The sequence below is a fragment of the Wyeomyia smithii genome, chromosome 1 (genome assembly GCF_029784165.1).
Source record: "Wyeomyia smithii strain HCP4-BCI-WySm-NY-G18 chromosome 1, ASM2978416v1, whole genome shotgun sequence".
Lineage (NCBI taxonomy): Eukaryota > Metazoa > Arthropoda > Insecta > Diptera > Culicidae > Wyeomyia > Wyeomyia smithii.
The window spans coordinates 44,787,063-44,810,349 of NC_073694.1; the positions used below are offsets into that span (position 1 = coordinate 44,787,063).

Genomic DNA, 23,287 nt, shown 5'->3' on the forward strand with positions numbered 1-23,287 from the left:
GTTTTCTGCAAATCGGAGTAATCTAGAACCTGTGCTGAAATTATCGTTCGCTATTATCTGATTCTTTTCGGTTTTCATACTTAGGCAAAAAAAACTAGACAACAGTTATAATGCATTAAATAGGCTTTAATATACCGTGTCTAATAACACTTCAGATTGCTGCGTACTAGTGGCGTAACAATTGCAGTAAACTGTTCTTATCTGACGCAGGCATGAATTCGACCAATATTATAGCGGAGTGAAGAGCAGTAAACTGGCACTATTGCCTTTTTCTGTTGCATGTTGAAGAACCGCTGTTGTTTGTTTGAACTCCACATCAGTAATACGTATTTCGTTTTTCATTGGCCACACCTGATAAAAGTTTTAAATGTACAAAATCTACCAAATATTGTGGATTATGGAATAAATCCGTATTTTCGGTATCCCTACAAAATTTTCGTGGAGGTTAAGCCTATTGTATTGTTAGTTGTATAGGTTGATCAAATCAAAATAACAAGAAAAAATCAACGAGCAAAATTTTGTTCATTTAACTCGTTTGTTTGACAGTCATTTTGGCTCGCTATTGTTCAGCTCGAAGGTCTAAAGCAAACATTTGTAGCCGAACAACTAGCGAATGAGAGCAACACAAAGCAGGATTCTGAAAATTGTTATGACGATTCAATTAATCACGTTCAGATTGTTAGTTTAGTTGCTCGTTAAGCGTCTATCAACCAAACGAAAAACTGCGCCAATTCAACGTGGGGGAATAACATTTCATTGTTTCACGCTGAGCTCCGGTTATTTACGGTCGTACTGAAAACTTGCATATGTGCTTCTTTGCGTCCACTAATCGAGAAAAAAGTGTTGTTTCAAAAGTGCGTCCACTAAGCTGGGGATCACTCAGTAAGATGATTCATTCAACGGGGTTACGTTTGTTTGTATATTTGTGTTATCAATGTTTTGGTATGTCTACCTCTCTGGGTTTCACTTCAAGGCAGTGATGCCACACATATTAATTTTAATTTTTTTTATAATTCATACGCAAAAATCTGTACTTAACCTGCACATTTGAATAGATTATGTTTAATAAAAACGATATTGGATTCGTGCCTGTACTAAACGCCAAACGTTGGATTACATCATGATGTGAATTTCATATTTGCTCTTGTTTTTCCTACATCGTCTGCCTGTGGCAGAACTTCCTCATTCTTTTTTTTCGCGCTAATCATAAAATCTCGGCCGCGGTTGAGTTCAAGCTCTCCGCAACCATCGAATCGCCGCTTTGAATGCGTTTGTTTATTTTTCAGCTTCGAGTTGACTCTGCCCTGCTGAGCGTTAAAATTAAAATGGGTGTATTTATATTTTACATTCGGTCATTATGTCGGTTCGCATGAGCGACACCATCTTCGTTCACTGAAACAGGAACCAGTGCTTGAAGACTCTGTACCCGGCGGTGGAGGTTCTCTCGCTTCTATGGAATCAGTTAGTGTCTAATTAGCGATCCACTTTCAAAGAAAATCGAGGTTAGTGAGATCGAAGTATTTCCCGTTGGGTTGGGGTTTTATTTTTGAGGCAGATGAGTTCACTTTTAAATGGTGAAACGAGCTGTAGGAATGACTCCAGGTTGGAAAATCTAATCGGGCATAAAACGATACATTCCGAACTCAATGTTTATCGATTGACACGATAATTCAAACCAAAAGTATCGTAGTTATTATTAATTGCTTCAATTCCAGTTGGTTATCTTCCCATCAAGCATTTTATATGATGTTAGTGAAAACAACCGATTTCTCCTGGAGTTTATATTACAGCAATTATGATTATCTTTCCGAACACATCAGGGCTGTATAATAATTATAGTAAAGTTATAATAATAAACAATTAAAACCGAAGGCTGTCAAGTTCACCAAAAGAGCACATATGGGACAAATCAAATCGCAATAAAAATACCTTACGAAAATATTAGGACGTTAAAATTTAGCACATGTAGCAACGTCCAGGAAACAGATTTGAAAAAGCTAAATTCACCGAGCACTCAATGAAAACTTTGGTAATCAGTCACTTTAAGGATAAAATTATAATTAATTCAGCTATTATAATTAATATTAATGCTGCTAGTCAACATTATCACTGTAAACTAATTGGAGCTGAGAGTAATTTTCATTTTCAGCTCGTTCGTGTTGAAACTGATATTCACAGTTTTCAATTTCAACTGAAAATATGACTTCTAAGAATGATAGTTTCTCTGGCGAAAAACGCTAACGCTAAACGCGCGCTAATTTGACAGAGGATAAGTCCAGTGAAAATCTTGAAAATAGTCCAACGGCTCACGGAAGATAAGTGGATCGAATTGCTCAGTAAACATTTGAGAACTGCGTTAGTGTTCTTATCGCCCTTGGGTGTGACAAAAACGGTGCAAAATCGGACGTTCTGCACAATACGCACCCGTAATGAGTTCTGAATCTTCTTATAATATAAAAATCAAAATCTGTTAGGAATACGTACTTTGTTCTTTAGTCAATTTCTCATTTAGTAACTGAGAAGCTGATGAGTAAACAATTGTTAACCCTTCGAACACGTGTGTGTGAAAAAGAACTGTGCGACTAAAATGCTCTTCGACTAGGGTGGTCGGTATTGGCGACTTTTTGAAAAAACCGGTATTTCCTTATTTATAAATAAAAATAAAAATGGATTTGAAATTAATTTTTTGCCTGGCGTTTCCGTGAACAATGCACAGTTTGCACCTATTGGCGACGGTCTAACTGGTTTACAAATGGTATATACGTGATAAAACAGTAGGATTCGGATTCGTAAAATGTAAAATCATTTCTGATCGACTTTTCATTTCGTTCTTCATACCTTTAACCCCCCTCAATAGTTTCAAACAGTGTTTCTTTAACCATTTCAAAGTTATTTACTCATTTTACCCCCCTCAATAGTTTCAAACAGTGTTTCTGTAACCATTTCAAAGTTATTTACTCATTTTAAACTATGTTTTGCGATGTAAATGAATTTGAATTGAAAATTGATTTAATGCAACACAATCGTGGCCTTCGGCCAACTCGATTGTCCGGGGCGCATGCTGTCCTTACTCGCTACCGCTCGTTCGGACGTAAACTAGGGGATTGCCCCTATGCTACAGTAATCCGGGCAATCCAGTAGATCAGTTGTTTGCATGCGAGAGGCCGCCTCGGCCATCGGACACCGCGGCGGCTTAGGGCCGCCTTGGTTCCTTGTCCTCGATTATGCGGCAGAGCCGCATTGATATCGTTTGCAAACAGAATGTCCAACGAAAAAACTAGTTATTATACATATTTCAGGCAAGTTTTCAATTTTTTATCCATGTTTTTATGTTGCCTAAAAAGTATGAAATATAAAATAGCTGTAACGAAAAAAACTCCAATTAAAAAAAAATTCGGCCTTTCGTGATTCGGCCGATCGAAATTTCGGCCTTTCGTTAGTATTGATATAATTCGGCCGTTTGTGTTTCGGCCGTTTGGAGCTATCCCCGCTAAATTACTGTTTTTCAATGTTGTTTGTGACATGATAGTAATTGATTTAGGTTACTCCTTGTCTATCAACCTGCCCGTCTCTTCAAATCCTTCAAAAATATTTCTAATATACCCCTTCCGAACAGAATTTCTGGCTACGCCACTGGGGTGGGCTAAAGTGATCGGTTTTCCAGAACCAAGTTTTTTTGGTTACATTCGGGGCCCCAAGCATTCCCAAGCTTACCGGAAGTCAATTGGCATTGTCTCCCCTTGGCGCGTTGCATCTCGAATTTATTTAGGGAAACCTACTTTTTTGCATTTCCCTTTTTAGTGAACTCAGTTATGCTTTATTAATGCACTACATCCGTAGAAGTATAGTATTTTAGATGCTTAATAACTTTGCCGAAGATACTGAAGATCTAGGATGTCCCTAATACGTTACAGCTCTTTAAAGTTGAGTATGTCGAATGGGCTTCAAATGGTAAGTTGGCATTTTGGCAACTTGAAAGGAGCGTCAAATTCACCTCCGGCTCTCACAAGCTCCAATCTCACGCCTCCACGAATCATATGATACAATAGACTGCCAACTTAAAGCTTAAACATGGACACAACTCGTAGACGTTGCTCGGGCATCCGACAACAGCTAAGTGAGAAGCTGCGACGGGATCATTGGCGCGTAAACTTCGGCGATAGAGGAAATGCTTCGCCAACCGGAGCGTCTGTTCACAAAGGTGACGCGGTTCAGCACAGCGTTTGATATTCATATTAGCAGCTGCTGATCAACGTTTTGGTGTTATCGTGGGACTATAAACAGAGTTGACACGATAGTTCCCCGATGAAACAGGCGGTTGCGGAAGCCCCAACAAGCCACCTCGAAAAACACCAAACGTTGCAAATGTCAAAGAAGTAAAAAACGGATTGGAACAATGAACACTGATCTAGGGGAAAAATAAGGACTACGATTGGAAAATCAGTGTACGACACAATCGATCCAAATCAGCACAATTTCCCGGATAAGCTGACACAGTTGGTCAGGTCGACGATGGATCGGGGGAAGTGCGTAGTTCGAGTTTCAGGGACACTTTCTAGTCCCTACGAATCTCGAAAAGGATTCCGACAAGGTGATGGATCGTGCTTGCTATTTAACATCGCTTTGTAAGGTGTAAGATTTAGGGCTGGTATCGACATGAGTGGCACGATATTCAGGAGGTTTGTTCAAGTCTTTGGTTTCGCTAAACTAAAGGCTGAAGCCGGGTGGATTGGACTTGCTATAAACGCATCGAAAACAAAGTAAATGAGAGTAAGAGGTTCCAGAGAAGATAGTCACTGGTGATGGAATCAAGGTGGTAGACGATTTCGTGGGCTCACTGGTGACTACTGACAACGACACCAGCAGAAAAAATTCGGTAAGAAATCGTGACTCTGGATGACGCTCAGCTCGAATAAAATTCGCCGTCGCATGAAGTTGATCACATACAAAACACTGGCTATCGGCAGTTCGATTCGGCCACGAAACGTGGACCATCTTCATGGAGGACCAACGCGCCCTTAGGATCTTCGAACCGTAGGTACTACGTACTATCTGCGGTAGAGTGCAGATGGAAGATGGATCGTGGCGGAGGCGAATGAACCACGAGTTGCATCAGCATTAGGATAACTACTTATCGTCCAAATGGCGAAAATCGGGAGGCTGTGGTGGGCTGGGCATGCCGTAAAGATGTCGAACGACATCCTGGTGAAAATGGTTCTCTAAAACGACCCGACTGGGAAGGGGAACACGTCGCCAGCCGTGAATCGTTGTTTTATAAATTGCCTTAGGTAATTTAAAAAAAAAACCTTCCGCAGTAAATTAATCTAAGGAAGGGAGGAAGGGTATAATTTTCGAAGTTTTTCATGGTTTTTTACAGCTCCTGAGAGTCATGAGTGTTTTGAGAGAGTGAGAGTTTTCGTCCTTAAAAATATAAAGTTTCAGGTGAACCTGGGGGGCTCTTTTTGAACATTTTTCTGGCAGGCAGCTCCCTGACCTTATAAGGAATTTATGGCTGTTTTGTCACAGTTCGGGAGAATAACAAGATTTATGCCCGGTTCAAGAGATACAAGTAATAAAAACATCCTCAAGTGCGTCGTAAAACTGACATTGTTACTTGGGGGATAACTGTGAAAAGTTTAATAAAATCGAAAATGAAAAAAGAAGTTATTCAATTAGTTACAGGCCAGACCTTTGTAAAAGCATGATGAGTAACTAACATCAGCATTGGTGATATAAGAGGCTACTATATAGCCCAAACCCGATTCTAACGTATGGAAAAATCTGAAAAAATAATAAATTTATTTTTATTTATTTATTTTAGTTTTCATTTAAGCTTGATAGAAACTCACAGTGAAATAATTCTATTGTACGCGAATGAAAAATAGGGTATACGGTAAGGGATAACAGCTCTTCCAGTGTCAAGCTCACATATTACAGGTTGCATGAAGTGCAAGCCATGCGTGGACAGTGGACACACACAAATCGTGAAATATTCATACAAATTTAAAATCACTTCGATATTATTTTCACATTTTGTAAATCAATTGTATTTTACAGCGGTAGGTAATTGAATTAATTTTATTATCTGTTAGATTTTGTGATGAGATATTGTGTATAAAGTATGTTTTAGATCAAAGTACAGAAACTGCTACATTTACGAGTACGACAATAATCCTCTCGAATTTCTTCTTACCCTTGAGGTCCAAATCTTTATCTTATCGGACACTGATGTCTTTGAGGACTTCATTGGTTACTAATAGCCTTACAGTGAACTGCTTCTCTGCTTCTCAGTCGCGAGCAGAAACCATCAACAATGGCCCAGTTGAGGTTTACCACGTCACAAACTTTGCTGTCGAAGTTGTACGTGCAGTACGTTGCAATTGTTCCGCAATATCACAGCTACAGCTGGAGTGAATGTGGGAGACGGTAATTGAATGTGCAAGGGAACCGCAAACAAATCAAGTAAATATCAAGTTACAAAGCTAATCACACCTTGTTTCTTCTGTACATTTGTGTAATACACATACAACGGCACACACAATAACACTACACCACTCTATGCGCTCAATTGAGTTTGATTACACTTTGCGCTTTTATTTTGCTACGAAGAATCGTTCACTACTCTGACTTATCTTGAATGCGCAACACTTTCATGCACACATAACGAAGTGAATCGACGATCTAGAGGTATTGAATAGATGCATGAAACTCTCTACACTCTAACACACTATCTTCGCATCTTCTTCGTGATAAATGTATCTGGCAGTAATTCGACTAACACCAGTATCAAATCCAATATTGATCGATGTGTAAGATAACTGAAACATTCGCCAACACTTGGAGAACAACACTGAGACAAGTGTCGTTTAGAATGCCATAGTGGCCAATCTTTTTCTCAGCGGAATCTTGATGACTCGTTGCTCCAAACGTTTGTTGGATCGGCCAACTTCAGCACCACGACAGGGGGAAAATTCGATCCACTCTATTTGCAACCATTTCGAAGCAATTTCACCACGACCCTGGGTACTACGCGGATACGATCGTGAATGCTCTGGCACCGCTGCAAGCGAAACACGGAGAATCAACTAAATCAATGCTAACGAACCTGGACTGAATGGTGGATAACGCGCATCGCCTAGTCGGCTGATGCTGATAACGGTTTCCCACCTCACGGACGGAAAAAGCCGCTCGCTCGGGGCTGATAAAAATTGCATTGGACGGCCAGTAGCAGATACAGTTTCCTATATTTATACCCGGGGCGGATGACGCAATGAACGCTTGTTTTACAGTAACTAAATGAGTTTGACTGCGCTACCAGAAGGTTAGGGGCGCATAATTGCAATGTCAAAACTATAATTCTAGTCATTACCGAGCCAGAGTTAATTTTCGTTACCCTAATGCGTTGGAACGTGTAAATTCCTATGACTTTTGCAATTTGTAACTAATTTTGACGTTATTGGATTTAGCAGTTTATCGTCTATTAAATCAGTTCCAAAAGGTCTTCGTTGGGTTTCTCGTTTTCCGGAAATGCGGTGTTTAAGTGATAAGCCCAGGAGCTGTTTTGAAAATAATTCAATTATATTCTAAAACTGCTCTAACAGAATCTGTTTTAGTGATGTTGGGCGATTTAGTGATATATCCGGAATGGTCATTTCCGAACAGCTTGTGTTTAAACTCTGAGTGGTAATAGAAGTATTTGAGATGTAGAACAGTTTTCATGATAACGTGGGCGGTTTTTACACAAAATGATGAAATTATCTGTACGTAGTATACCTACAACCTATTTGTTGTCGCAATCACATTTAGCTGGAGCAAATCAAAAGTAGAAAGTTTTTTTTTATTGAAATAGTGCATTGCGCCACGTCTGTATGAGTACATGTGTTGAAACAAAACGCCCTGGTAGAGAAGCCTAATGAATTTTTATATCCACATAGATTCAATTGCTTCCATTTCGGGGAGATATCACCAAAGCCCCTAAAGTCCACAAAAAGAATATGCGAAAGTGACTTCGTTCTGTTTCAATAAATAAAAAATATCTAAGTTCCGGAATTTATCTGCGAAAGATCGAAAACCAATTTTGTTTTTTGAAGCAACAGAGAAAACTTTCATCAAACTCACTTAAACAGTGATAATTGACCCAATCGTGGCAGTGATAGGTTTTACAAGCTTTTCCGACAGCTTTTCACGCAGTCGGTTCTGGTGGATCGCTAAGGTCAACAGTGGCTGCATTGGTAGTGTACAGATGATCATAATCACCAAGAAACCCCCACCAATTGAATGCCATTTTCTCGACCGGGATCGATAGATTTCAAATTGACAGCGTGCGTAGCGGCGGTCGGAAACCGAGCAGCAGTGAACCGTCGAAAGTGGGTCCCTCATAATTCATTGAAAATGGTGTTCCAATTTCGAAATCAACCGTGTTGGTCTGGTGGTTGAATCATCAAGCAGAGAGCTTAAAGTTTTTTTTTTCACCGCTTTTCTTATGTACTATGTACTGCGTGTCTAAGGTAGCGCCAGGTGAGGCGGTCGAATTTTCCTCCTATCTTGCTGCTGCGGATTTCAAACTTTCGATTGCAAGGTGCTTTCATAATCTCACTGCTTCGACAGAGACGTAATTTGCGTCTAGCGTAACTAAGATTTAATGCCCATCGTAGCAGCATCGGACACTGGGCACGAATGTGCTAGTTATGCTTATTTTAAACACTTTTCGTATCACTGATACTAATTATGATTATGTTTTGCTTTGGGAGTCAGAAATTTCGCTCCGTTAAATTTACGCGATATTCAGCAACAACTCACGGCAATTGATAACACTCAAACGTTGTTCACTACTGTGAGGTGTTGATACCTTAGTCACATAACCGAGGACGTTCTTTCCCTACGACAGGTGGTGTGGCACTATTACTTGAAAGCTGATAACTCACGGGAGTAGCGTATGTATTTGTTTGTCCCAAAGGGTATAGCAGCACTTTTCGGATTTATTATCCAGCGCGAATCGGCAGCGGTTTCGGAAGACAGAGGTTCAAACGTTCAAAATAGACTGAAATCAAACTCGATTGGTCGCTGTGTAATGCAGCCGCGTGTTGAATGTGTGATGGCAGCAGAGATGGGTTCAATGGAAGTATTTTCGCGCAGTAATATAGCGGAATGGTGTTGTATGTATGATTGTGGTAGCTTCACACGTACGGGGGGATAGAGATATCGGGCCATTTTTCTTCCTATAAGTTCCATATCGTGCTCGTAGCCTCTTGTTTACTGCTACCCGTGTATTCGTGTAGACCTGGTGAGCTAAGTACAGTTCATGACGTATTGTATACACCGCACCGACTCGCTCGCTGATTGCTGTTTATTGAAGCGTCGGTGGTGCTTTACCTCGGGATCAAATAAGCGTATTTAATTTGAAGAGTTGCCAGACTGGGTGGCAGCGCGAGAAAAGCTACTATTTTCTTTGTTTTGTGTATTCAGTATTGTAGCTCAGACAAAAATCAGACGACAGGATTTCCAACTTTGACCACATTTGAAATAATGAATTAAAAATAAACCCACAAAGCTAGTTTGTTGGTTATTACCAACATTTTTGTTGGTTATTACCATATTTTTGTAGTAACAATCAGCTTAAGTTGCTTTTGTAAGAAGAGAAAAAACATGCTAAAATGTCAGTTTAATAGTATTTGTAAGAAGAAAATCTAATAAAAATGCAAAATGAATTTCAGACTAAAATACTGCGACTTACGTAAAATTCATTTCGGTCCTGGCTACCAACAATTTAAAAACTGCTATCTCGCGTACAAAACAAGTCGAGAACAAGCAATATTTTTTTATGAAATTATAACCGAATCCCTACGAAGAAACATCCCCTCAACCAATTACATTCGGACTTCCTAACTCGTTTATCACAAACACGATTGGTACCCACTAGAATCAATTCGTTCTCTAATTGGTGGAAAAAACTTACTACAATACCAAATATTTTGAAGGATAATAAAAATGGGTTCAAATGCTTTGCGGTAACAACATTCTTGAACAACAAATTTTCATATAGATTTGAGTAAAGGGAAGAAAGTTACAGGAACGCTTCCAATTATTTTATTGTCGAAGAGAGAATTGTTTATTATTGATCACACATTTCCATGATTATATGGATGTCGGAGAATTAAAATTGACGTATGGAAAGTACGTATTACAGTAATCACCCGATTATATCTGTACCCGATTTTATCTGCCCCCGATTTTATCACATTTTTCACCCGATTTTATTATCATAAAACATTTAATTAAAAAAATGTCAGGGTGAACTGATTTTCTATTACGCTTCAATATTTAAGATATTTTTCATAGTTCTGTGTATCATTCTGGATGCAGTTTACAATAAAAATTCAACCGATGCACAATGTTACATTTTGCTGTTATCGTGAGAATAATTGAATTATACCGTATAATATGTTCGGAGAAGTTTCAAAATATTTGAAAACGCATCTTTTGATGTAGAAAGCTGGGTGATCAATCCTCCTAAAAGTGAGATAGAATATTTTTTCATTAGATAAAGATAGACGCTTGGTGTCTTAGGCAAAGTATTAGGTGATCTCAAAACAAGAAACTTTACAGAAGACATCATGTTTCTATCTCTTACATATTGCAAGCAACATGAAGTTTTCTATGAGAAGGCATTAAAAATCGTTATTTACATTTTAAGATTTTTCGGTTGCAATATGTGAGAGATATCAGCATGCTGTCTTCGGCAAAGTTTAGTGTTGTGAGAACATCTAATATTTTGCTTATGGTACTGCGCTACAATAAAGCAATCATTTTACCAATTCAAACAAAAACATGAACGAATAAAAAACTTAATTGTAATTTATTTGCAACTTTACATCGATTTTCTCAGGTTTTTTATTCTTTTAGGTTTGTTCAGAAAAGTATTAGACAACTGAACTATCTATCTAAAAAAATGTTTAAAAAAAATAGTGATGATCGATTTTTTATAGTCACTTTTTGTTTTTGAATTTTTTTTTCAGTACAGGATCTCAAATTGATTTTTTTAAATATTTTTAAAAGCCCAGGCAGTTTCCTCAAATTCATCCCTTGACAACTTTTCTCTATCTTTTGTCATTATTCAGATATATCGATTTATGAAAAAACAACTGCAGCTTTTTTTATATGTTTGTACAGATAAATTTTCCAAAAAAATTAAAATCGCTGATTTTACGTATTTAGTTATTGTTTTAACATCTTCAATAAAAAAATAAAACTTTAAAAATTTCCGATTTTATCACTTTCCCCATTTTATCACGCCAAAAATCATCAGGGTGAGATATAATCGGGTGATCACTGTATCATAAATAATGCGAATGCCTTTGAATTTCTACATAAAAAAGGTCATCATAAATTTTATTTTGATTTTATGTCACTTATCCCTTGTTAAGAATATTCCTTTCTTGACGTAGAGCTACGTCTCTAAGGTAGTTGCGCTATAGGGATGTTCGATAAAAATCTAAAAACAGGACGAGATTCAAGCCTTTTGAAATGCTTATAAGTCGGTTAGTTTCCAACGGATTTCCTTCGTTCTTCCAGCAATCGATTGGAAAATTATACTCGCATGCCCCGAATGTAGATACCAAAAAACAGAGCGATGGAACGGCATTGAGAGCACTCCAGTCGGACAGTCAAATGTCTCCAAGAATCACATTGGCAGCAACCATTGCCTTTTGAGTCTACGTTTGAGTTCTACGTTTCAGTGAAACAATTCCCAACGATGTTCATACGGAGAAAGATTCAATCTGTCTATTCAAGGAAGTCTGCGGAGTGAAACGAACGAAACAGCTTTGCAGATAGGCTGGTATGGCGCCCACACAACAACGCCGAGCACTACCATCTTACTAATGCCGAGTACAAAGATTTTAGGGAGTGGACATCGGTGAAAACTTCATGAGAAATCCTAGTAGACAACTGCAGGGTCGATTACACTGGCTCGGTGCGGTCCAAAAGTCAATTTATCATCAAGCCTTACCCCAAGGTCATTATTTTATTGACACGAGCTGAAGGTTTATGTCCGATTGTTGAGATAGCTTCTTTGGGATTACTACTTCCATGAAATGAAATTATGACACATTTCTGGACACAAATAGTCATACGGTTTTCTGATACGAACCCTCAAAAATATCCAACAACTGTTGCAGCTTTTGACAGTCAGAAAATTCGTCAATAATCTTTAAATCATCAGCATAGAACAGCTTACATCAGTGGTTCCCAACCTGAAACCCGCGGCTGGTAAGGGGGCCGCAAGGCTCATCTAGGGGGGGTCGCGAAGCTCTTGTTAAATTTGTCAGGGAACTAAAACTTGTTTCCAGATATCTCTGTGAAAGCAGATTTTTCACTATTCTGCGTAATAGTACCAGTCATGAGACAAATTAGGCTTGGGGGACGATATGAGACGAAAAGATGTGTCTGAAAAACTTTTGGGGGTCGAGGAGCTCTCTGTGCTTCGCAAAGGGGGCCGCGAAGCTCTTTGGGTTTTACAAAAGGGGCCACGGAGCCAAAAAGGTTGGGAACGACTGGCTTACATCCTGTTCCAAGACAAGCTAAGACATCATTCATAAACGAAATGAGAAGGAGCAGTTACTAATACTTGGGTATAAATGCAGCCATTATCCCTAGTCTCCGGAGACTCCATTTCTAGCGAGTTTATGGAGCTTTCAAGTCTTTGTATACTGTGTGTGTGTTACTTTGTTCTTGTAGTATCCAGCTGTTAGGGTTTGCAATATTCTGGGAAATTGATTTCCCGGGAAACAAAACGGTAATCAAAAAAAAAAAAATTTTTTAAAATGAGATTTCTCATCTCTTCCGGGTCATAAGACTAGTCTTTCTAGGTTAAGTATTGAAGGAAACTAATTCAAGCAAGATTGGTTTTGTTATCGTCATGGGATGGCTGACAAACAATGGGTTTGTATGCTTTGTATGGCACAATCTCACTCCCACTGGCACAACGTCACCCCGGTTTACGGTAACATAAAATTGTTCACAATTCCATTATCATCATTAATTTCATTACAATTTACGATTCAAATTCAAATCAGAAATTCGCAATCGATTTTTGTTGCAAATATTCACAGAAGAGAAGATTTTAAGGTCTTCATGTCGTCGAACAATCGTTTCAGATCCGCTAAATTATTCGTTAAGTCCAAATAATGTAATTTCCTTCTTTAATACTTTGCTAAAGTACGCTGAATCATCGCTGGGATTTGAATTCCAGAGTACTTCCATATCACCGGTTCCAGCTCTTGCTATATTCAATTAGAAACTGGAGTGTCCAATTCTTTCAATTTGTTAAAGAGAAAACTGAATGTAGGCAGGCATTAAACGAGGCAAATATTTGCTATATTTGGTGCGGAGTTTTCGAGCATAATAAAGAATATATTTACTCAAAACTCTGTTTGCTTGAATGGCAGCAAAGCCTCTCACTCATTTTTTATCATATATATATATATTTGCTAAGCCATTATACGATGCGAATTAAAAAAACTGACCCTCGACGGAGAAGTGCTGCGTAGAGTCGATTGCGTAAATGATCCCGGAGTTATTCTTGACCGAAAGCTAACTTTTGAGAAACATTATGCTGCAGTTAATTCGAAAGCAAGTAGGCAATTGGGTTCCATCGCTAAAATTGCGCGTGACCTCAAGGACAATCACTGTTTGAAAGCACTGTATTGTTCACTAGTACGCCCCTTACTTGATAACGTTAGTGTGGTCTGGAATCCGCACCAGCTTTCATGTAACCTGTGTCTTGAGCGTGTACAAAGACCTACCTACTTGATCCTACCAACCTACCAACTTATCCAGACCGTTGTCGCCTACATGGACTTGACACTCTGGAACAACGCCGTATGGCTGTATGTGTCGCCAAAATTTTGAATGCTGAACTGGATTACCCGAAGTTGCTATCCATGATGAATTTTCGTGCATCTCAACGCATGCTGAGGCCCTCTTCTATGCTTGTAAACCAATACTATCGTACAAAGTTTGGTTATTATCACGAGTGTCGAGCATCAATTTGAGTTCGGTGATGTGATCCTAGCCATATTTTTAAATATAGAATAACTAATTGTAGCAACTTTTGATTGCTCTCTTAACTTTCATCAAGACTTCACATCAAATGATATGAACAAATAAATAAATAAAAAAATAAATTAGAGAGTAGCATTCCGTGTGATAATTTTGGTTGCTTAAGTAGAACGTTATTGTTTATTGTTAAAATCAGTGCTGAGAAAAATCACCGCCCAGAAACTCAAACAGACTGATATCAATCCAACCTTAGCGTCAAATAACTTTTCTATGCACAAACAGGAACTGTAGCTAGACAACGGTCGCTAGACAGATCGAAATGTTGATTTTCGATGAACACGTTTGTTGGTATTCATTTCTCAGTCAAAGTTCACATTCGTTTATATGTTGTCAAAGTTGAAATTCATTATCATCATCACGGAAATGAGAACGAATATCAGTGTCAGTAACTTGTACTGAATATTTGTATTACGTTGAGCTCAGATGCAATATTCAGTATTAAATTTCTAGGATTCGACAAGCAACCGACTGACCTAGACCAGTTCATACGTAATTACAGCAGCCATCATAGTATATTATTCATTAAATTTATTTAAGTTATAACGTTTAATACGTTCATTCTTATAAATGATATTTCTCATAAATAAGTTCAATCATAATCACAAACTTATTATTTGAATTCATGAACAATTGATCAGCTAAAGCGACCTGTCTATTGGTGATGATTCTTGGTTTCTTCTGTGTAATTTAATCATCTTTGAATAAACCATGCTCATACGCTTCAAAAGAATGACTAGTACGGATACGCCGAATGATATTCCCGACGTCATAAACGACTTAGGAATGTTTGCATTCGCTCCCAACATCAATTTGACATCGCCCACGTGCAATCAGCGGTGAAGCAACTTCCTGTAGCGTACGCTTCCCTAAAAGAAGGTTTAGAAGGTTTTTAATGTTGAAGCACTTTTTACAACGTTGAAAACATATGGACGATAACCATACCTGCACAAAGCTTTCTAGTTTTGATAATATCGTTATCACGAGGAGAGCTTCCAGTTGGTATTGCTATCCATTTCAGATTATTTTCGAAATAAAAAAAATGTAACTGCACTTCAAAAAATATCAGTAACTCAAATCGAAATTGATTTTTTTTGCCTTTGAGTTTCATTTTCACGGTTGCTATTTTTGAATTGATAGATGAACCAATCCGAATATCTGCTGTTTCGTTCTTGTTGGGTTGTATATTCATTTTGAGACGTCAAGTAACGATGAACACTTTTGTTACTTTTGTTTAGCGTAGTTTCAATGTTGTGAAACTCATTTGATAATTTTAACCACTGGTTAAAATCATCTGACACACTTTAGGTCTAAATTTATTTCGCCATTTGGTGGTTTTCTGTGAAAGACAAATCTGAAGGAAACGATGAAAAACTGAAATCAGTTTTATACGACTCAAAAAAAGTAAGTCTTATAGCACTCGAATGCCTACATAACTAACCTGCAAAGATGATTTTAACGTTGAAATCGCGGCTACGACCTAAGTTATCCTGACTTTGAGTTTTATTAAATTACACTGGTCGACAAAAGCGAAAAAAGGTGCTGCCCTAAAGTTCAAAACAACTGCCCTAGAAAGATTACAGCTTTTGACCCATTCCTGTTATTTTGGTGCCCCTAGCCATTAAAAACGCGTCGACTTACGTGGGAGTTCGCATAATAATTGCTTGCTGGGTTCATCGCTTCAACGTTATTTTACGAGAAAACTCATTCAAGTCTCTGAAAAAATGTTAGTGGCTGGGGGCACCAAAATTCACAGAAATGGCTATTATCTTTCGTTTTTTCTAGTTTGAGCTTTAGAACCACACCTGTGTTGATCAGTGTTTTATAGCTTCGCGTTTTGATAGGATATTTAGTTTTATTGCACTATCAAAGATAACTGTAGTTAATCTTACGAATTTTTTTGAAAAACTTGGGATACCTGAGATTCTGGGAATAAACTTTTCGATTTCCGAGATCCGGGAATCCCGGAAAAAGATATTTCCCGGGAAACCGTTCCCGGGATTGCAAACCCTACCTTCTGTTTTCCATTTTCCATGGAAGCGGTACAACCCAAAGTGAAGTATAGCAAGTTGGTTGTTACAGCATGACCCGAAAAAAACATGTTGTTCAGTAGAAAGCAAAGAACATAGAATCTTTTCAAATAATTTCGAACTGGCGCTTAGTGATGTTATATCACGATAGTTAAGAACGTCTTGTCATTCATGCATCAGAGAAATATTTTTGCGCTCGTCTATCATAACCACCTCTTTCGTAGCTACTTTCTGAAGTGCAATATCTCAGTGCAACTTAATACAAAACACAGCGTATAGAAACTCTACTTCATCCTCGTTCTGGACAAAGCAGCGGGTGAAACCAAATATCTGCACACGGGCTTTTGCTGTTGTTCATTTATACTGAGTTCCTGGTCACTGTGGAATCGAAGGAAGTGAGCTAGGTAAGGGTCATCCACTAGTTCTGTGGTGGTTCGTGCCGTATGAAGAGTTTTTCTCCACTCTACTCAGTCCTGAGCTACTCGTCGCCAATGTCCCAGGCGTTTCTCGCAAATCCACTTTAATCTGGCCAAGCCATCATGCACTATCGTCCGGAATCCTCGCGACATGTCCGGCCGTCGACATGTCGTAGCCTTCCGACTTTCATTAGGTGCACAATGGAAATCTCTCCAAGTAGTGCCTGTCGCTCTGGGGGCATACGCCTGCGGTTACCACAGATTCCAAGTATACGAGCTCATCTAACGATTTTCATATCCCGTGGCTCGGTGAATATGAAAAAGCGACAACCAAAAAGGAAGGATATTCACAGGTCTACCCACGAATGAGATCATCTCAAGAATCTAGGCAAACTGGATGGATGGATGGTACGTGTTACCTGCACAGTATTCAAACGGAATCTCGGAACACCTGCTCTGCGAATGCCGAGTATTAATACAACACAGAATGCATATCTTCGGGACACGTAGAACCTGTCGATATCTGGAGTGGAAGTCCTGGTGAAGTAACAAACTTCATGCGGAGTACGTTTCCTAACTGCGATAAATGTGCATTTTAGTAAGGACATCAACTCACCAAACAGTGTTGAGCCTACTCGTACGTACTAAGAGTAAGTTGGAGCATACCATTATACCATATAAGATGCATGAAATGCGATTATGTGTACAAATCTGGAGGCCTTATGCGTATAGTAGAAACAACATTATTTACGGGCTTACTTATATGACTTTAAAGGTCATATCAAATGGCCCTATTTGAAACTTTTATATGACTTAGAGGAATGTTGTAGTTTATGATTTTATATGACTTTGTTGAACATTAAATTACCGCACATAAAACTTTTAATTGCGTTTTACAAGATTTAAATCTTGAATGATATTACCCAGTTTTGAGCGACTTAGAGTTAACATATTTATACTAATTCTGGTTTATATCAACACCGAAGCATATTTGCATCGTTGCTTCGACGATTCGAACTTTTAGAAGTAAACTTCGGATTTACTATACCTAATGGAGCAATAACATACAATCAGAGAGCCACGAATAAGAGAGAATAACTGCTAAATATTATATTTTGACCCTGACAAATCGATGTTAATTTCCGGAAACGACCAATACATCGATAAAGAATCCTTCATTTTCAGCAAAAACAGCCGTCGAATGTTTGTTGAAGAATCGTATATGATCTTATACATATTTGTTAATTTGGGTGCAAATTTGAAATTAAGTCTTCCAACTGGCATGTTTGCATTGGATTTGTATTAAATTTCTGTTGGATTTGGATTAGGTTGGGATTGGTTTTGGACTTAATTCAGGGGTTTGTATTGGGTTCGGGAAGAATTTGGAGTAGATTGGAATTAGAAGTAGGTTTGATTTGGATTGGATTAGGAATAAATTTGATTTAAATTGCGTTTGTGTAGAATATAAGTTTAATTTTGATTGGTTTCCATTCAATTCAGATTTGATATGAATTGAAATTAGAATAAATTTGGGTTGGACTTGATTGAATTGAATAAGCGTAACTTGTTGTTTCATACGTAGGAGGGGGTACTTGGGGCTGTTACGCAACTAATTGTTTTATGAAATTAAAATTATACGACGCCGAAATAATCGTTGAGGTTGCTATGAATTTAAGCTCAATTCAAAATTCAAAACCACTGAAGCCATCTATTGACAAACTGCGGAAATGAGGTTGCGCACCTAAGTTCAGCTCGAATTTTACTGGTATATAGTAGTGAGATTACAAAGTCTCATCAAATAAACTCATGAACAGGTCAACAAATCAAATCAATCACCTAAGGTCAATAAGTAAGTTTACAGTCACACGATGAATTTATCGTACAAAAGCATGTTTCTTAATTCCCAGTATTTTCCGAGTACGTTAACTAAAAGTCATTCCAGCTGGGCGCGATGGTTTACACCTTCGAACGACAGTGTACATAGCTATAGTTCACAAACAAACTGATAAGATATGACGAACCGACAATGAAGGGCGCTCGTATGTACGTGTGGGTTAGAAACTGAAGATTTTTTTGTTTAGTCCACATGGGTGGCATAAATAACACGCGTGAAACAGCTTAGTCAATGAAATTACTCGTGTTATGTACAGAAAACTCTTTCTTGTACATAGGGGTTTAGTTTGGAATGTAGATACGCCTGAGATGGTTGTCGTCAAAAATAACTGAACGAATAAAAAAAATCATTAGAAGATAATTTAAGCCAAATGGATGGTGTCAGTAACTTCTCTGGAACCGAACAGCTGCTACCGGTTTCATAATAGAGACTTACATTTCATGACAATATCGACATAGGATTGCTCAATTTTACAAACAGCCTTGTACTTCCTAGTACACTTACACAAAACACTGCTGGTCTGCTGAACAATATCCATCCAGCTCTAGAAAGTTGATTTGCAACTTTTGCACCGAAAACGCAAATGTGCAAGCAAGTAAGGAACCGTCGACTGCTGCCTACCCTGTTATAACATTGGCCTCCGTCGTAAGTACCGGTTGCGCTTCGAATCTACACGGTTGAGTAGACGTTTTTTTTTTCTGCAGCTCAATTTGCATCCAGAAGCATGAAGTAACAATTAGATACTGGTAATACTGAAACCTAGCCGACCGACATCAGACGAACATGGAAATGAAAATGCCATTGGTGTCATGAACTCGCTGGCCGAAGTGAAACATACTAAAGAAAACCTCCGTGTGCAGTGAACTGTTATTAGGCGTTGTCATTTGTATGGACGCGATGAAATACGGGTACTGCTTGGAGCGTGCAAGAGTGACAATTGGTAGACATTCTTCCCTAGAGGTTTTCTGGGGGAAAAACGACACTTCTAAGCCCGAATACGTGTGGTTCTCTCGGTGTTTGATTAGTTAAGGTGTGGCGGGTGCACCCGAAGGCTCGCTGTAAGCGTTTTTATCTTAAAGTCGCACAAAAACAGGTTTGACTGTAGTTGATTGCTGCTATAACTTTAGCTTTGAAATTTGTTGAGAAGGAAAGCCAAAGCCAAAATTTTGACCGTACTGACCCAATTTTTTCGCTAGAACACAGTTAAAAACCGAAAACTCAAAATTGTGATTTTTTGACCTTCGAAAATCTACCAAGAAGGAAGTACATGAAATTGGGAAAATCGGTCTTTTGTTGAAGCCAATTGATTTAAAAATGGATAAACGAGGTCTGGAGTTACCTGGAAAAAAATAGACGAAATCCAGTAGGAAACCCACCCTTACAACATCTCGTTACTCGCGCATGACAAGCAACACCTTTTAAAAGGGAAATTATACAAGAAATACAATGATCATTTTTTTTCATACAGTCATTGTCACCCTAATAGATACGACAACGAACGGTATAGGATCTAATCCTTGTGAAAGATATAGTGTAGTTATAGTTATAAATCATCGAAAAGTCGGATAGATAAAGCAAAACATCCATGGAGGGTGATTTTCAGTATTTCAGAGTATTTTAAACAATTAAAAAAGGTTTTTTTACACAAACTCAGGTTGAAAAATCTCAGAATCATAGAGGTCATATACCTTTGAACGAAAATAAAGTGTAATCCGAAGCTGTCCCCAGCAATTCAAAAATCGAAGGTGTCAACATTCAATTAATAAGAAAAATATTAAATAAATATTGATAATATCAAAATGAGATGTGCCGTATTTGTCTAAAAGGTTGAACGAAACTACTATTCTTGAAAAAGGCTACCAAAACGACCGAAACATCGGGCAATTTAAAAAGATTGTCGTTTTCTTCTTTTCAATAAGACTGAGAAAGCCAATAGATATAAAAAACACCCTAATAGTGATATATTTCAATAAGTTTGATTTGATTTTTCAAATGGTTGACTAAAAAGGTGAGGAATGTTCGAGTTTGAAAAAAGCAGCACCACACAAGGATATTCTCACACTTCAGGAAGAACTTAAAAACGCAATTAAAGAACAGTCACTCAACACACTCGCCAACATCTCCAATGATTCAATGAACTGCGGAAATCTGTGCATGCTAGAATAAATATTTCACCATCTTTGGATCCAGAAGACGTTATTCTAAATATGTAGAGCTCGAAAATCGAAAGTCATAATCTAAAGTGGGAGACTGAGAAAATTAGGCCTCCAAGAAAATACATACCCTCTTGAATTTAAAGATAGGTGGTACCTTTACCAAAACTTCGAGCAAGTATTTCCTTTGAATAACACTACGAATTTTTCCAAAATAGGCCGTGGCAGTGCTGAGAACGACTATTTTCCAAAAAAAGTTCCGTCCCGGATCTTCACGGGTTGAATAAAATTTCCCAAAACTGTCGTTCTCTTATGTGTTGTGGACACGAAAAATTCAAGAGGAAAAATAGTAAACTAGTTGTATAAAAAAGAACGTATGATTGCATGTCAGAAATATAAGAACGATGAACATGTTTAAAAAAATTGAACTTGAGAACATTTTTATCGTAAAAAATTTGAGAATTTTTTTATTGTATAATTGGGTCCTAAAGCTAGACCAGTTTTTATATATCATTTGAAAAAGCCGCGTTTTCTGAGCAAAACGTGATTTTCATAACATCTTCATCGTTTTCCTTCGTTTTTTTGAATGAAGAATAAAAAAACTGCTCGGAAGGTCTTAGATGACGATTCAACCATGGACGGTATATGAGAGAACTGTTATTTAAGGCATTTCGAGCAGTTTTTTATTCTTCATTAAAAATCGAAGGAAAACGATAAACCTTTTTTTTAAAATCACGTTTCGCTAAGAAAATTACACTCTTTCAGCTGATATATAAAATTCAGAAAACCGTTTAAAACTTTAGGGCCCAATTCGAGATGTTTGAGAATAATTGTTATGTGCATAACTTATAGTTAAAATTAATCAGAATAAATTAGCAAAGAGAAATTAGAAATATCAATCAGCGGGCAAAATAGACCATAAATGAACTTTATAAAATTGCTAAAATTAATAAAGGAATAAATAAATATTTGAAAAAAAAAAAATCAGTAACAATGTCGAAAATCAACTTGAAAACGTCTAGATTAAGTACAAAATCTTATGAAAATTTTTTTTCAAGAAACTTGAAACCATGCTCCAAAATCAATTGTTTTATAGTGTTCCGCCTGAGTTGAAGGTGTAATATTTGTATATTTTTTTTTAAATCAGCGAATTTTTTGAAATTTTGCATATAAATCAGAATGACTTTCCAAAAGTTTTCTATAAATTTTCAAACATAATCCTAGCTTTTCAAAGTAAAATTATCATGTTACAGACAGTAGCTTCAAAAGTATGTTCAATTTGTGATTCATGATTTTACAAAGGATAATCTTTCTAGTGTTTTTTTTTTTGACATTTGTGTATACATTTTTTCGCTGCGTTGAAAAAGTAACAGTATATTAAAAGGGTGAGTATGGTAGTCTGCATGAGAATAACCTGAAAATGGCACACCGTTATTGAACATCACAATTGAAAATTAAGCAAAACCAAATAATTAATTTAAAAACCTTGACCACGTTTGAGCCTAGTAAATAAGTCTTTATAAAGCAGCATGATAAAAATAATAAGTAGAGTAATTTTAGCATTGTGTAGCTCTATCTGAAAATACAACTCTTGGAAAACGTTTTCCAAAAAATGTATAGATATTTTTAAAATTACAGCGCTCAAATTCAGCCCCTCATTACAGCTGCAAAAAACTCGATACTTTAAACAGGATTATCTCGAAATACTGTTTGTCGAAAAATGACTATTTTTTTTTTATTCTCGCTTGTTTTCCGTCGGTCTAGTTCCGCCACTGTTGTGGCCAATCACCGACGCCCAGGGAGGCGACTCCACACCCAGGACCCTAACTCACGACCCGTTTATTAACGGACCGGCGCCAACGGCTTTACTTCCTCATGCGATGGAAGGCGTGATCCCAGAGATTTTTCGCCTCAGAAAATCTCCCGGTGTCGGCTAGGATTGAATCTAGACCAGTTGGGTTGGTTGTGAGTGGATCACGCCACCTCACAACCATCGACACCTATGTCGGCGGTGGGATTCGAACCCAGGCGTCGAGCGTGGTTGGCGGAGACGTTACCAACTACACTAGGCCCCCGCTCGAAAAATGACTATAGTGATTACGATTGTCGAAAAACTACCTTATCGATTTTCGTTCAGAGAAAAACGTTCCTGTCTGCAGAAAAACGCGAAACTGCGCAAATTGTTCTTCATCAATCTCCTCAAGTATACTATGTGATGGTCCCGACAAGGACAGTTTTTATTGTTCCTGTGGACGAAAATGGCAATGACTGGTTTCAAAAGCTATGAGCATTCTTTGTACAAAATTGGCATGTTGTACTGCGAATAAAGAATTCAGCAACTTCATTACACTTCACTCAAAATATTTCAACGTCAAACAAAGACGGATAATTAGACTTAACAGCAGGGCCGGCGGTTCATGTGGGTAGTATGGGTAGTAGTATCCACTCGGAAAATATCCCTGTGGGTACATACCCGCACGGAATTATCAGACAAACCAAAAAAAAATGTAATGATTTCTATGTTCGAAACTAACAATTGCCGCGCACATATGCGAGCAACCGCTTTTTAATGGATATCGTTGAGCGAGAGTTTATAAAGCTACAGATTTAATGTATTTCTAAGCAATTTGCTATTAAACAATATTTCGATTTCGAAAACTTCAAGAGCTACACGCAAAA

General features: G+C 37.9%; 1 protein-coding gene across 8 annotated transcripts in view; it reads right to left on the reverse strand.

Moving 5' to 3' along the window:
- LOC129717476 (active breakpoint cluster region-related protein) overlaps positions 1 to 23,287 on the reverse strand; it is an 89,440-nt gene that overhangs the window by 38,768 nt on the left and 27,385 nt on the right. Inside the window, exons 1-2 of one of the 8 annotated variants that reach the window (XM_055667443.1) lie at positions 8,925 to 9,059; positions 6,194 to 6,681 (exon numbers count right to left, since the gene is read on the reverse strand). The exons of 3 other annotated variants lie outside the window; for them this stretch is intronic. In XM_055667443.1, coding sequence (XP_055523418.1) covers positions 6,194 to 6,247 — 54 coding nt within the window. In that variant the 5' untranslated portion in view covers positions 6,248 to 6,681; positions 8,925 to 9,059. Of the gene's footprint in view, positions 1 to 6,193; positions 7,131 to 8,799; positions 9,060 to 23,287 lie in introns of those variants that run through there. 4 more of the 8 variants (XM_055667436.1, XM_055667417.1, XM_055667407.1 and 1 more) reach the window with 4 other exon arrangements.